This window comes from Fopius arisanus, unplaced genomic scaffold, assembly GCF_000806365.1.
Source record: "Fopius arisanus strain USDA-PBARC FA_bdor unplaced genomic scaffold, ASM80636v1 scaffold00195, whole genome shotgun sequence".
Classification (NCBI taxonomy): domain Eukaryota; kingdom Metazoa; phylum Arthropoda; class Insecta; order Hymenoptera; family Braconidae; genus Fopius; species Fopius arisanus.
In genome coordinates this window covers 19,894-34,545 of record NW_011887934.1, presented here as the reverse complement: position 1 = coordinate 34,545, position 14,652 = coordinate 19,894, and the positions used below count along the sequence as shown (strand labels likewise).

The following is a 14,652-nucleotide window of genomic DNA, read 5'->3' as shown; positions in this document are numbered from 1 at the left end:
GAGTGTGCGGGTAACACCACCGCCTTTACCACATTTCCGATGGTATGTGATAGTTCATCCATTCTGGTATCATCACACCCATTTACACACTTAAGTGCCTCAAGAAAAAAAATTAATGTATCTCAACTGACTTCGCTGCGAATAATCCAAGAATTATAGCTCTCTGTCTTTTTTTTACTTCTTTTTAATTTCCTTTTCTTCTTTCACAAAGAAAACTAAGAAAACACTTCCAGAAAATTTCTCAAGTTTCCTCCACTTTCAAAGTTCCAAGGAATTATGTGGAGTATTATAGATGTAATGAAGGATGTTTCGTAACTAGTTGAAAGAGATGCGTGAGTTGAGAACGAATGTTGAAAGTTTGTAGAAGGAAATTTAGAATAAAGGCGTAAGGCAATTCAAATTTTCAAATTTACATGCTGGTAGCGAGTATAAACACCATGCTATAAAGAATGCTTCAATGAAAACAGCCGGTCTTGAAATGGTAGGTAGAGAAGGATAATCTGTATCCAATCACTGAAAATTCGATTACTCCAAGAAAAACAGCGCTATGCAGTCATCGGTTTAAAAAATATTTGAAAAGTATTAATTGTCTTTTCAATTATTCGACATTATTATTAAAATGCAACGTAATTATGCAATAATGTAGAATTTTATCTGTCAGTGGAATTGCGAGAATAGATTTGAAGTGAAAAAAAACGTTTGGTTAAACCATTTATTGAAAGAATTTGATTTTTTAAGTAACAGCCCAGTTGTGGTAATTATCCATCATGTGCACAGGTACTTATTCAATTTAAGAAAATATGAGCTTAAGGTACAAAATTAGGTTTTCCTGCGTAAGTACAACCAGATCTTTGGACAATCTCTGTAGCTGCCCAAATCCCGCATGCTATGCAGGTTTCAATGCTTCTGCCAACAAGGTATTGGGCGAGGAATCCTGAAAAATAATAACAAACGATGGATATACATTTTTTTATGGAATGATGAATCCTCAAGTCTCAGATGATTTTATATAATTTGAAAATAGATATTGTAGTTTTTCCACATCTCCGTCGACTGTCATTTCATCGAAAGAAGAAAAATTTGAAAACGAAAAGGATTTGATGAATTAAACCAGTTTACGAGGGTTAATCACGTCTATCAGAGACTATTTTCCCGAATTTTATAAATTGTCGTCATGATATTTGAGTTTTACGTAATAAACGAGTACATACCTCCCACAAAAGCATCTCCTGCCCCATTTGTATCTATAACTTTATCCTCGGGTATTCTCCGGACCGGATATTCTGTGATTTTATCATCCTTAGCTACAATGACGTTATCAGCTCCCTGCGTGATAACAACAATTCTTTTCCGTTTGTCGTTGAGTTTTTCCATCTTTGACATCTTCAAGGCAATTTCTCTCCTGTCCATCGTTTTCAAGTCATTCGCCTTGGAGAAGGCATCAGCCTCGGTTTCATTTCCGAATATTATATCTACATAAGGAAACGCTGCCATCATGGGTTCTTTAAAGAATTCACATAAAAATGGAGCACTCAAATTCATCATGAAGATTTTATTGTTTTCATGTGCGTGTTTCGCAACTTGTTGAATTGTCACTGGACTCACAGTTAAAAAGAAACCCTGGAAGAATAATCACAACGTTCACCACTTAAATATGGGCCAGGAAAAGTTAACGCATTGTTATTTAAAAAATAATTTTCTTCTAATGAATTCTTAGAATTAGAAGAAAATTATTCTTTTACCGAAAATTATTTTTCTCACCGAAATGTAAATGTATTTAGAATTTTCTAGAAGAAGTTTGTTCTCCGGATCATCCAGATGATGCGGTGAGAAACAATTAGCGGCTGCTAAATTAGCGCACAATGATCGATTCTTCCCGGTGATGAGGACTCCACAGGTACCCGTGGGCTCCTTATCATGGTACTGATACCTAACGTTCACTCCACTCTCTAGGAGTTTATCCTTAAGAATTTTTGAGTATTTATCCTTTCCTACACACCCCATAAACGTGGCTATATGAGGTTTTTCCAAAATCCACTGAAAAATAATGTTCAATATAAGATGTAATAAAAATTTTATCCGAGTTGCATCACAATTTCGGTAAATACAATCGTCAGAGCGTTCTGATGATTACATTTCTTCGTCTCGAACCGTGAACTCACAATCGCTAAAAAATTTCCTAATGACCTAGCGACGAAATAGAAAAGGAGAAGACCCTTAAGAAAACAAAACACTCAAGACAATCAATACACACAGGTAACGACAATAGAGTTGATACTAATAAATTACGACAGAATAGATAACCGAAATCTATCATTGGAGACAAATCCGAATAATAACATTGAACACTCACAATATCCAGAAGATCATGACCATCGATAACGGCCGAGAGAGATAATACGGAAATCTAGTGATCAGAACTATGATTTAAATGAAATGTATAGGTTTATCAGATACTGGCGCGAAGAAGGCTATCATCCCTTCCCCTACTGACTACATCAGATCATCAAATGATGCAGCTTCTATGCTACCGATCGTGCTTTATCTTGTTATTTCAACAAAGAGAGTCAATGGACGAATTTATTTGATCATTCGACACGGATATTCAAGAGATTTTTAAGAATGTTAACAATATTGTTGAGAAACTCCAACGTATCAATTTTCAAGCTGCAGTTGACTAAGGTGAATGTTTCTCTCCTAGACTTTTGAGAGTATTCCTTCTAACGATAAAATAAACGATAATGAAGAGAATCACAACGCATCAATCAGCTTATGTGGAAACAAGTTGAAATTCTTGATTCAGAATTAAAGATATGTCTTATTTTGTTTGGAGTTAAATTTTGAAGAAAACACTAGACGATAAGAAATATAGAAATGAGGGAGATAAATTCGTTGAAAATACGGTGGACAGATTTTTTTGTAAAATGCACGAAAAAACGACATGCGCCTAAAGGCTGTATATTGAAAATATCTTATTTATTAATTATATTAATAATAATTATATTAATTTATGATGAAGATGCAAAGGAAGCTCGCTACTATTCTTTGACTGAGTTAAAATGTCAATTGCAAATGTACTAAAAATGTGAAATTGTTACTGCATGCATTTTCCGGGGGAAAGTTTAAAAAAATTATATCATTTGGCTATAGAATCGGGAAGCAGAAAGGAAGTGGCTAGTTGATAGGAAATAGAAACCATTTTTAAGGAATATAATTTAGAAGAAAGACTCCGGTTCAATTCAAGGATATCTAGGAGCTCACCAAAATATGAAAGAGATCCGAAGTGGAGCGGTGGAGAATTTTTCGGTTTTGTTTGGTAAACATTCAAGGTGACGATGTATAAGATTTCGACAGCTGAAAAATTAAGGAACCACGGGGATATCCTTGAAGGTGTAATATTTCATAATAGTTTTCTCTGTGTTCACTAGCCACCGGGAGAAGTTATCGACAAAATAAATACGGAAAATACCGCGTCGCAAAACCGTGAGAAAGTGTGGAATTAAATTGATATGAAAACTTTGAATATATCTCTTCTTCGCTTTAATTTATTGATTTATTCAATATAACTCATCCCAAGGGGACGAGAAATTTTCAATTATACTATAATTTTATGAAAGTTCTTGTCCGTTTATCTAATTTTTTAAAACTTAGAGATTCAAAAAATTGAAATTATACATGGTGTTCACCATTTGTCTGTTAGAATGAATTTTGAGAAATATACTTTTTGGAAAATATGAAAAATATGAAAAACATATGTTTAAAAAATGGGGTTGATATTCTCAATAGCCACTGAACACCTCTTAATTCGAATTCACGGAGATATAAATTACGCAGCATCAGTACACATCAAATTATTACATAATGCGATAATTATCTCTGCGTACCTGCGCAACCCGGAGAGTATTTTGGACTGATCCTCCGCCAATAAAATCCGCTTTGTACTGCTCTATGAGCTCATCGTATAATGATTTATGGTGTTCATCAGCCAAAATAGCATCATTTGGTTTCATTCCATATTTTTCTAAAAAATCATCATCTACGGTTGCTGAGATATCCAATAGTGGATTCCCCAAGCCCAGGAGTAGACCTTCCCTGAAAAGAAATTCTATTAATTTTTCATTGATCTTTCTTCTTCTCAATCTTAAATCCTCCATCTTTTCTCTCTTTAAAAAACAATTAAAAATTTGAATCAATTGAGAACGCGCTGCAATCTAATGATGAAGAAAAGATTGTGGCAACGTTTTCATTTATTATAATTATTATTAAAAAACCATCACTGCTAGTTGGGCTCAAATGATTCAAAATTATCCGATACCCGAAGAATTATAATTTATAAAAAAATCACAACTCTCTGAAAGTTGAGTTTAAACAGTAATTTAAAATCATCTGAAACTTGTGTAAATTATTTATTCTCTGAGAAAGTATCTATCTGACATTTTGGCTCACATTATTTTTAAAAAATCATTACAATTTATATGAGAAATTCTAGCTATCATGTCAATTGTTAACGAAATTTTAATGAGTGCTTTTTTAAATCAACTTTATGCTCCAGAATAAAACAGATAACCTCAAATATTTCAGACGACTATTCCCTCAAGATTATGTGGCAAGTAAAATCGTGACGATTTTTTAAATGTTTGATTGAAAATAAAAGTTATCTTACCTCAATTTTTCACTCATTATGGATGGAATTATTGACTGAGCAGAATGCTGCTGTGAGTTAACGAAGACACGCTGTGAACTGCATGATAAATTAAATACAAAGTGGGATGTAATGGGTCCTTGATTCGCGTCGTAAAGTAAGATAGCAACAGCCAATCACAAACAGTTATGAAACATTACCATTTTTGATAACGGTTATCTAATAAATGATCAATATTCGATTTTAATGGAAAATTTTTAATCTTCTAGGTGGAAAAATATTTTTGAAATCATCTTTGCGACGAATTATTTGAGTGTAGTTATTTTTGCACTCTAAAAATTCTTTTTTCAGTTTAAAATTTGATAACAGTAACGGATTGCGAAAATCTGGCCATATCCATCCATAACTAAATTTTCTCATATCATAATCTGAAATCTATTGATTATCTATAAAGATCACATTTTAATGAATTTCCCAGGACTCGAATTTCCATTAAAAAGAGAATGAAATAAAGGTAATGTTCTCTCGTAATTTATAGTCCCAAGTGTTAAGCAATGATCAATTAAATTCAGTCATCATCATTACAAATTTGATTACATAATTCATCAGGTCGAAAATGAATTCATTATCGATCAGAAAATAAAGAATTCGGTAAAAAGCAATTATTTATGAATTTTTGAATTTTTTCAGAAAAAACACAGGGAAATTTAGTTCACTATAGGGATTCAACATATGCACTAATTATTATCCATCCAAGCCTTCGCCAGTTATTCCAGAGAATTTCGACAGAAGTATGATTTTAGAAATAATTCATCTTCTTTTCTGCAATCTATATTCAATAAACTCACACCTTACCTTGTAAATGATGAGAATTTCCAAATGATTCGTCTCCACCGCTGGATGATGCATTACTTCACATAATCCAAGCTCGATCTGCAGTTGGAAAATTCTAGTTTTATCTATTGATATTCATACTCTTACTCCACAAAAAGGACTATTTGAGTATCAATACACGTGTCCTGATGTTTATCACACATGCATTCATATTCAATTACTCGACGTACGCTTTAACCGCAGAATTTTTTTCTTGAAGTACCACAATTTTTTTTATTTTTAGGATTAATTTGGTAGGCACCTCGTTGTGTCAATAAAACTCTTTCATTTTCTTTTCTCTTCACATCTTATTTTTAGTAGTGGCAACGGTTTTAATTTTGAGACTAAGATTTCTAGGGAAACCATAGAAAACCCCAGTCTCCCCACAGAAAAAATGCTAATATAAATGCTAATAATTATATGTGATATATTGCATTTTGCAAATATATTTCATGCATAAATCAGATATATAACGAATATTTGTGTGTATACAATTAATATATATTTCGTATATATACCGTTTTTTCCGTTGGTTGACACCTAGAAGATATTTTAAAATGATATTATGACTATCTGTAGTATATTCTTTTGGAATATACCTTAAACAACAGCTTCATTCTCCCATTTGTTGATACATTACGTAATTGCAATGTGGACTGGTTGTTAACAAAAATATTTTACTCCCATAAAAGGATGGATAATGTAATTACTCCACAACATCCCAGAAATTCGTTAAATTTTCATCATAAATGCATGTAGCAGAGATAAATTTCGCGAAAACAATGAAATTTTCAGCTCCCATATGAGGATAAAGCATTAATAAAATATTCATACACATATTCACTTACTTAATTTCTTTATTGACTTAATTAAGGACAGAAAACACGAACTTTCAACAAATAAAATTCTCCACTGTCAATAGTCTCTGCGAAGATAAAATGCTTTCAAGAAAATTTCGCATTTTGATGAGTCAAATGACAATATTTGTAAGATAATATTCAATTACGAAGGTGGAGAAGAATTTCAATGAACAAAAATACGCGACTGTATGGATCACCTTGAAGATGGAATGATAAAGGACAGAGGTATGGATAAATTGGAAAGCAAATCAAGGAATTATTCATAAAGAGAAACATAATAAATATTACATCAGTTCAGAGTTATTTCTCCGACAAATTGTTTTTTGTATTTCGTTATTCCATCAAGTAGATTAATCCTAAGTGTATTAATAAAAGTTACACTATCATTAGAGGTAAATTTTGAATAATATTCTTTCATCGTCGGACCGTCATTCCATTCTCTCTTCTATCCCGAGTCATTTTCTATATAATTATAGTGATCAGAAGGTTCATGATAGTCATATAATAATATTAAGAATAATAATAATAATGAGGACAATAATAATATTAATACTACTACTACTACCAATAATAATAATAATAATAATAATAATAATGATGATGATGATAATCATAAGCATGATAATGAGAATTTTTTCGGGTTTTCACTGAATTTTTCAAGCAAATATTTGGTGGTGAAGAGGTGAAAGGTTACAGTGGATATTGCGATCTCGAACTGAAATAACTGAATCAACTTGAAGCCTTTCACCTCCTCGGTACTGATTTGAGATTTCATTCGTCAATATTCATTCATTAAGTTGGATTTTTTTTTACAACAGCAACATGCATGACGACTATCACCGCAAAAACCCGAAAAAGTTGGAAATAGGCTGGAAAGTGCGAAAATCCATGTTTTTTCTTTATTTCTAACCATCAATATTCCGTTTGGAGAGTATTTAATTATAAATACAAAAAGAATATACCGTGCAAGATGTTGAAATACTAATGAAACGAGTGTAAAACATGAATTTTCGATAGTTGATTTAATTTTCCAAGTACCATGTGTAATCGTCGTTCGTAGTCGTCCGAATGTTCTTGTGAAAGCTATTCACTCCACATGCGAAATGTATAAATACCAATGCATTCAGACTCTCCTTTTCTAAAAACTCGGGATTCCCCCACTCTACATCACGTGAGCCACTGCGCAAAAAGCTGCGCAGTAGTGTCATAAGTGAATCGACTCGATATAATGTTTACGTGAAACAGGAACCGACGAATAAAATTGTAGAAAAAGAGTGCTGCTATTAGTTGAAAAGGCCATTCTAGAAAAGGTGAGTCTAAATGCACATAATGTAAAGATGTATCATTTAATTTCCAAGTCAATTTGATTCGATAAATTCGGGTTATCCGACGGGCAGCTGCTTCCGACGACGACCAAAGACGACCCGAAATACTCACTTGCGACGAGATTTCGACGTTCCGATCTATCCTGTACTTATTTCCGTGTATTGATCCGAATGCGTGACACTTGTTTGTGTTTTCCGTAGTGACCGAGGAAGCAACGAAGACGAACGATCAACGATCCGGCGAATCCGACGCGACGACGAGGGTTTTTTTTATTATTTTGTTTTTCAGATTATCCGCCTCGGTTTGCATTTTTTTGGATTAATATGGTGCGAACCGGCGCGACGGCGATGGTCCACGGATTCCCGGTCTGTTAACGAGAAACAGGAGTTCATTTAGACGTATAGAAACACATGTTATGCATTACAAATCACAAAATTTTGTTGTCTATCTGGTTTTGATGATAATACAATGGATATTTTATGTTATTATATCCCAGGCAATTTCCGGCTGTTGTTTACAGGAGGTAGAAGAACTTTATCACAGACTTGCACCACAGTTCAATACTAAATCTTCAGCAATCACTTTTTTTAATACTGATAGTGTCTTGAGCGCTGATAATTCATAGGTATTCATGTTTTTTTCTTAATTATTCTTATTCAGAAATACTCTGATATGAAAGCCATGCTTTTGACGTTAGATATATATTTATAAATATATATATAATTTTATGTACAAAATACGAATTATGGAGCTTCGACTGAAAATAAATCAAGATGAATCGTTTCGTTGCGAAACTAGACGAGAGAAGCTGGAAAATTTGCCTTGATTCAAAGGGAAAATTTCAGCGATTATTCACGGAAATTCCAGTAAAAAATTGATTAGCTTGTGAGGATTACAGAAATTAATATAAAATAAAAATTCAAAAGTCGACTCTTCTCCACGTCAAACTTGTTCCGGAACCTAGTCTCTTTGGATTAATTTTGAAATGGTTATCGCAAATTTGAAATAATGGAGTACGTATCGTTGAGGTTGAGTAAAAAAAACGTAACATATACTCTTTAAACGAGTAGACTACATCGCCATAAGATCATGAGTTTAATTGAATTCATAGGAATGTCACAAAGGGTCAAACATTCGAGGAACAAAATCTTGTATACGCGAAATTTTATCCATTTTAATTCAATCATCATTCAATAACTGAATTTTTTTAGCAAAAAATATGCATATGAAAAAGCGAAAGTATTACTTATTCTTGAGGATATCAAAGTACGTACTTGGGGAATTTTATCTTTACTTTACATTCGCCAAAGAATATCACTTCAGCTTTTAAAATGGTTAATTTCACGATTCCTTTCGGATTAATAGGAAAAAAAAATTGAAAAACTTACAAAAAGTAACATTTTTACGGCTTATGAATCGTTTTCATGAATTAAGTCAGAGAATTTCAATTTATACGAAGTAGATAATTGAAAGAAGACAATTTTCCAATATCGATAAAGCCAAATATCAATTCATTTTTTCTAGTGCAACTCCATCCACAATTTGCATGACTGACAATCTTGGAATTGTTACTAAAATATCCTCAACCGTTTTTTCGTCATTTCAAATTGAATTACGAACGGTAGAATATTGAAATCTAATATTTTGTAATTGCTGCTGCGTTCACCTTGCGCTGGAATCTACATTTTTGTTCGTCAATAAATGGGACTCTTCAGTCCGAGTTGAGCGTAACAGCAATTGCAAAATAAATGAAAATAATTAATAATTTTCAATCGTATCAAGAATCAATAATTTTCCTTAGATCGAATTCACGAGAAAAATTGTAGTTGCGTCCTTTCTGCCCAACCAACGATACCTTGCGAGTAATTGACTCATTAACAGCTGAAATGTCAAGGAATTATCCTTGCGAAATAAAAAAATATGATTAATCAAGCGGCACCGAGAAAACGCGACGTCGAGAAAAGTTGAGCGCAAGAAAATGATAAGTCACACATTAACTCAAGGAATCAAAACAGAATCTGGGGCTCTCGATTCAAAAGGTTATTTGGTGCTTTACTACTTTTTTTCTTAACTTTTTTTATCAACTACTTACCGACGCTCCTCAAAAGAATCTCGGCTGAAGTCCTCGTACATGCCTCTACTATAAACAGCGTTATAATAAATAATCGATTCTAACTATGAAAATTTCAGCGTTTTATTAGTTTGTGAACTTGTTTTGATAGTCGTGATTAAAGTAGTATGAGCGAATAATAGTTCAGGCGTTGAGGTAATGGAGAATAATGCATTCAGAATTGTCAATAAAATAATAATGTATCGTTGATGGTTATTTTATATGAAAATTTTAAGTTTGAAGAACATGAATTATGTATTCCAGGTGTATAAAATAAGTGAAAAATTTTATATGGTACATGGAATCTTTACTGATTTCCATTCTAACATTATTAAAAATCACTATTTGTTGAAATTCATTTATCCCAGAGAAAATTATAAATCGAGAGGAATGAACTGCCTTGTAATTTTTTTCAGATAAAGGGTAAATGGTGAATTGACAATAATTTATAACTATTGATACTGATACGAATTTTGAATTCCAATCCTTTAAATCGAGTCGTGCTCATACTACTTTAATGAATTCCATAAAACTTTAACGAGAAATGGATGAGAAAATGAAAAAAATCTCATAAAACATGAAATGTTGAAAAAAAGAATTTACAACAAATTGATGATTAGAAATTCCAAAGAATCATCGAACCCCAATCAGTCGATATGAGAAAAAAAGTCGCGGATAAATCGTCACTCTGACTTATCAGGTTTTTTTCACAGTGCCGCTTTTCATTGTACCATTCAAGTATTTTTATGCAGATAAAAATACTAAATAAACAGAATAAATATTACGTTGAAGTCCAGGGATATAAACATCTAAAAATGGAAGGAATAACTGAAGTTTAAAGATATTCAAGTACCAAATTTGATAATTGTTAACTGTCCAAATATAATCTAATCATTTCCACATCTTAAATTATTGGCCAGCAACTTGAAATGACGAATCAAAATAATTTGAAAATTTAAAGTTTCTATTAAAAATATGTAAAGGTACGTGGACATCTTTGAAAATATTTAACTTTCCAATTTTTGAAATAAAAATCTGATAATCCGTGTATATAACTCCTCCAAAGAGTTTTTCTGTTTAATTGAATTAATTCACCAATAAATAACAAAAACTATGCGAAATTAAGAATAAAATTGGATCGGACTCAATGAGTTGATTGGAAAAGAAAAAGAATTTGAAAGGGTGACCGAATCTTATTACGATCTTTGTGATCTTTCGCTGCGAGAAAAATTACGAGAATTGTAGTACATCACCCGGATTCATATGAATTATACAAATCATTAGAAAAGATTTCATAGATCTACCCAAGCATAAAAAAATCTGAATTTGACATCTTACAATCGTCACAATACGACTAGTTTCCTACAAGTGGAGTTCAAAAATATGAATATTTTCATCAGTCTTCGGGAACATAATTTGGAGGAGCTATAATAGTTGATTACCGAACATCTTGGTTTGAAAGGACAACTCACCTGAAACGTCCATTATTTCCACTGGGAGGTGAAGATCGTCTGCTGAACATTCCATAATCATTTCCTCTTGAGAATCCACTGTCCCTCATGGTGCCCATTCCTATAGCTGGCATCGGTGGCATGGGATCTCGTCTCGTGGGTAGTGGTGGCATTGACATTGGGGGGAAATCTCGTCCAAGCATGGAGCTGTCCATGTCACGAGGTCCAGACATGCCAGTGAACCGTCTTTCATACAAATCTCTCGTGTCGTCAAATCCTCGTCTGTCGTAGTAGCTATCGTACTCCTAATCATGCAAATTATAAAGTGGAATAAGTCATTTGATGCCACGATTTATAACTCTTCGCAGACTTATTATCAATCCTCAGTCTAATATAAATAATATTCTCCTCAATTATTTATCCTAAATTTCAAACATTTCGAATAAATGCGCGTGTCATCCAGATACAAAAATTAAATATTTCGAACTTATGAAGATGATACTTGAATTTGGAAAGAGAAAGTGTTCAACCCACCCCAAATCCTCGTCCACCCATGAGTCGATCTCTGAGGAAAGGTGGTGGTGGTGGTGGGGGGTAAGGATCACGGCCAAACATCCTATCCCTGAATCCATTCCTATCTGGTCCTCCTCCCATCCCACCCTTGGGACACTCCTTGGACCAGTGACCACCTCGTCCACACCTGTAGCACTGTTCAGGATCTCCCATTCCAGGCCTCTGTCTCACTCTGCTCGTCGAGATCTGGACCTTCATCGGCTGGCCATCGACAATCTGACCGTTCAATTCCTTGATTGCGTCGTTCACATCACCTGTTGCCTCTAAGTGAACAAATCCATAATTTCGAACAATGTCGCACTCCACGACTGTTCCAAATTTAGCGAAGAGCTCGCGCACTTGTGGTGCTTTTGTGTTGTCAGTTAAATTGCCCACGAATATCTTCGTGGTTGGAGTGTTTGGACCTTTACGACTCTTGGCTGCTTCACATTTAATCGGCTGGCCGTGAACTAGATGACCGTTTAAATTTTGAATTGCATTTCTACCGGCTTCTTCATTCTCCATGTGCTGAAAGAAATCATATTGTGTATTTTCAGGTATTTTTTAAAATAATTCATTCTCAATTCTTCATTCTCCATGTGCTGAAAGAAATCATATTGTGTATTTTCAGGTATTTTTTAAAATAATTTTGTACGATATATTTTAGAGACCATAGCAAGATTCAAATATAATATTTATGTAAAAAATATAATGTCGAATACCATAATTGTTATTTTAATATATAATAAATATTTTTCTTCGATATTGTTATAATATTGGGCGTTTTTTAGAATTGAGAGTATCTTGAAAGTATCCTTCTAAGTCGACTTAATTAATAATTAACATAATGAATATTCTTCAACGTTTTCAACTTACAACAAAACCGTAGTTCTTGACAACATCACACTCAACGACTTTGCCATATTTCTCGAACAGGGGCTTGATGTCCGCATTAGTCGTTTTATCGGCCAAATTTCCGATGAAGATCTTGAAAGTCCCAACACTGCTGAAGCCAGGCATCTTCGTCTTCGAATAGTGATATCAAACTTGAAAAATAATTAATTCATTCATTTTCATATAAAATACTCAAATCGTGAGCAATAGGGCGTTGAAAATGTGATCTGGCGCCACTTTACCACGTGACGAAGTAGATATGTAACAAGATTTCTGTGAGAACACGAAAATATTCTCAAAACAATGGCCCTATGATCTTACATTTTAAGATATTGCTCCAAAACTAAAAAAAAAAGACCGAAAATAAATCGCAAACTTATAGTGATTATAAATCTAAGAATTTGATGAAGTTACAGGTTTCGGTCATCATCCAAAGAGTTTTTACATTAAAAGTTTGAATTTTTCTCGTCCATTAATTATTAATCTTTATCCACACATCTCCCCCTTTTATTTTATTGCGAAAGGGAAATTAAATAAATAATTCGACGTGGGTCGTTTATCACCGATGCCGCGAATCCTAAAAAATTAATTTCATTGGTGACCTCAATCAGTGTCAATTAATTAAATTAATTATTGGTCAATTTTAATATCAGCATTTCTATCATCGGTTTCAATCATTTAAAAGGACTCCCCCTAAAGTCATTATATTGTCAGGACGTGCGATACTTAGAACTCCAAGTTTTAATCAGGGCAACGTCAGTTCTTGTAATTAAGTGAATAATCTCATCAATTCGAATTCGACATTATCCGTTCAATGAACTAATAATTTTATGATTTTATGAGAAGTGCATGGAGCCCTCGAGAGGTTAGCAAATGATTAACATAGAGACGTGTAATTATTGCATATTGTTGTGCATATTGTTACCGACTAATAGCAGGAAGGACAGTTTTTAGATTGTTTTAACAAAGTGTTTGAAAATCGTTTTCATTTTGGTGTACAAAAAAATTTTCTGAAAAAATGGCGGCATCTCCCCCACTATACTCCCTTCCCCCTCCATAGCGTCATGTGAGGGCTTCATCCTTCCTCTGGGCAGCCATTTTCATGCCGACAAACCAAAAGCTTTTCCAAAAAATAATTGAATTTTCCTTGACTTCCCATAGACATCTCCATTTGCTTCATTTCCTCTTTATCAATGTCACGAAATTTCTGGGCCTTAATTGCTACTTTTAATTCGATAATCACCAAAACGTTGGAATAATCAAATGGATGAAGAACTCGGACTTCATTCGGGCAAAATAAAAAAACGAATTGGAAGGACAAATGAAAATTCATCAGTTCATTCTCATAATTGTGTTGTACTTGAGGAAAAAATTGCGATCGTCCAAATATTAAATGCGTTTGATTACTCGGAGATGATGATGGCTTTCTGGAGTGGAATGAAAAGTTGAGGATTTGACGCTCAACCGAACAGATTCAGCACTCATGAACAGAAATATTGAGGGAAAAAAGATAAAAATGTTTGAGGTACTTACCGAATCGGGAATTTTCCACACTGTATTAAATCCTGGAGACTCAGGTGATTTGATAATGATGGTTGATTCGGAATTTATAGGATTCGCAACCACGCTACAGCAATGTGTAAATGGCGGCGGCGAAAATGCCGGAATGACTGCAGTAACAAGATGGTTTCATTGACGAAAACTGCAGAGTTACAGACGCCGTCTGCGAGAGGGCCAGGAAAGTAACTAGGTCAGCAGTACCACCAAAGAGGATTGACTGAAGTAGAGGCTCAGTTCTGGGGGTTTGAGTGACCCTAGCGGCATCGTAGTATTGCACCCCAAGAGAGGGAGGGCGACACACGCAATGAGGATGTCACGTTAGCCGACTGGGTAACTGCGTCAATAGCAGTCCCGGTGTCAGAGGGACCAGTCGATAGGGTGAGT

At 33.9% G+C, this 14,652-nt stretch overlaps 2 protein-coding genes across 3 annotated transcripts; both read right to left on the bottom strand.

Annotated features, from left to right (window-relative positions):
* Window positions 1-698: 698 nt before the first annotated feature.
* Window positions 699-4,779, bottom strand: Adk2 (Adenosine kinase 2). The gene is made up of 5 exons (XM_011314676.1): window positions 4,664-4,779; window positions 3,885-4,092; window positions 1,762-2,037; window positions 1,212-1,620; window positions 699-934 (listed from the first exon to the last, which is right to left on the bottom strand). Exons 1-5 carry the CDS (start codon window positions 4,678-4,680, stop codon window positions 807-809), a joined length of 1,038 nt encoding a protein of 345 aa, XP_011312978.1. The 5' UTR covers window positions 4,681-4,779; the 3' UTR covers window positions 699-806.
* Window positions 4,780-7,855: 3,076 nt separating this feature from the next.
* On the bottom strand, window positions 7,856-14,419 carry lark (RNA-binding protein lark). Of its 2 annotated transcripts, XM_011314674.1 has the most exons (6): window positions 14,242-14,419; window positions 12,691-12,860; window positions 11,797-12,342; window positions 11,284-11,567; window positions 9,794-9,841; window positions 7,856-8,068 (listed from the first exon to the last, which is right to left on the bottom strand). In XM_011314674.1, exons 2-6 carry the CDS (start codon window positions 12,832-12,834, stop codon window positions 8,020-8,022), a joined length of 1,071 nt encoding a protein of 356 aa, XP_011312976.1. In that variant the 5' UTR covers window positions 12,835-12,860; window positions 14,242-14,419; the 3' UTR covers window positions 7,856-8,019. The 2 variants fall into 2 exon arrangements, with proteins under 2 accessions (XP_011312976.1, XP_011312977.1); XM_011314675.1 differs by lacking the exon at window positions 9,794-9,841.
* Between the last annotated feature and the right edge of the window lie 233 nt (window positions 14,420-14,652).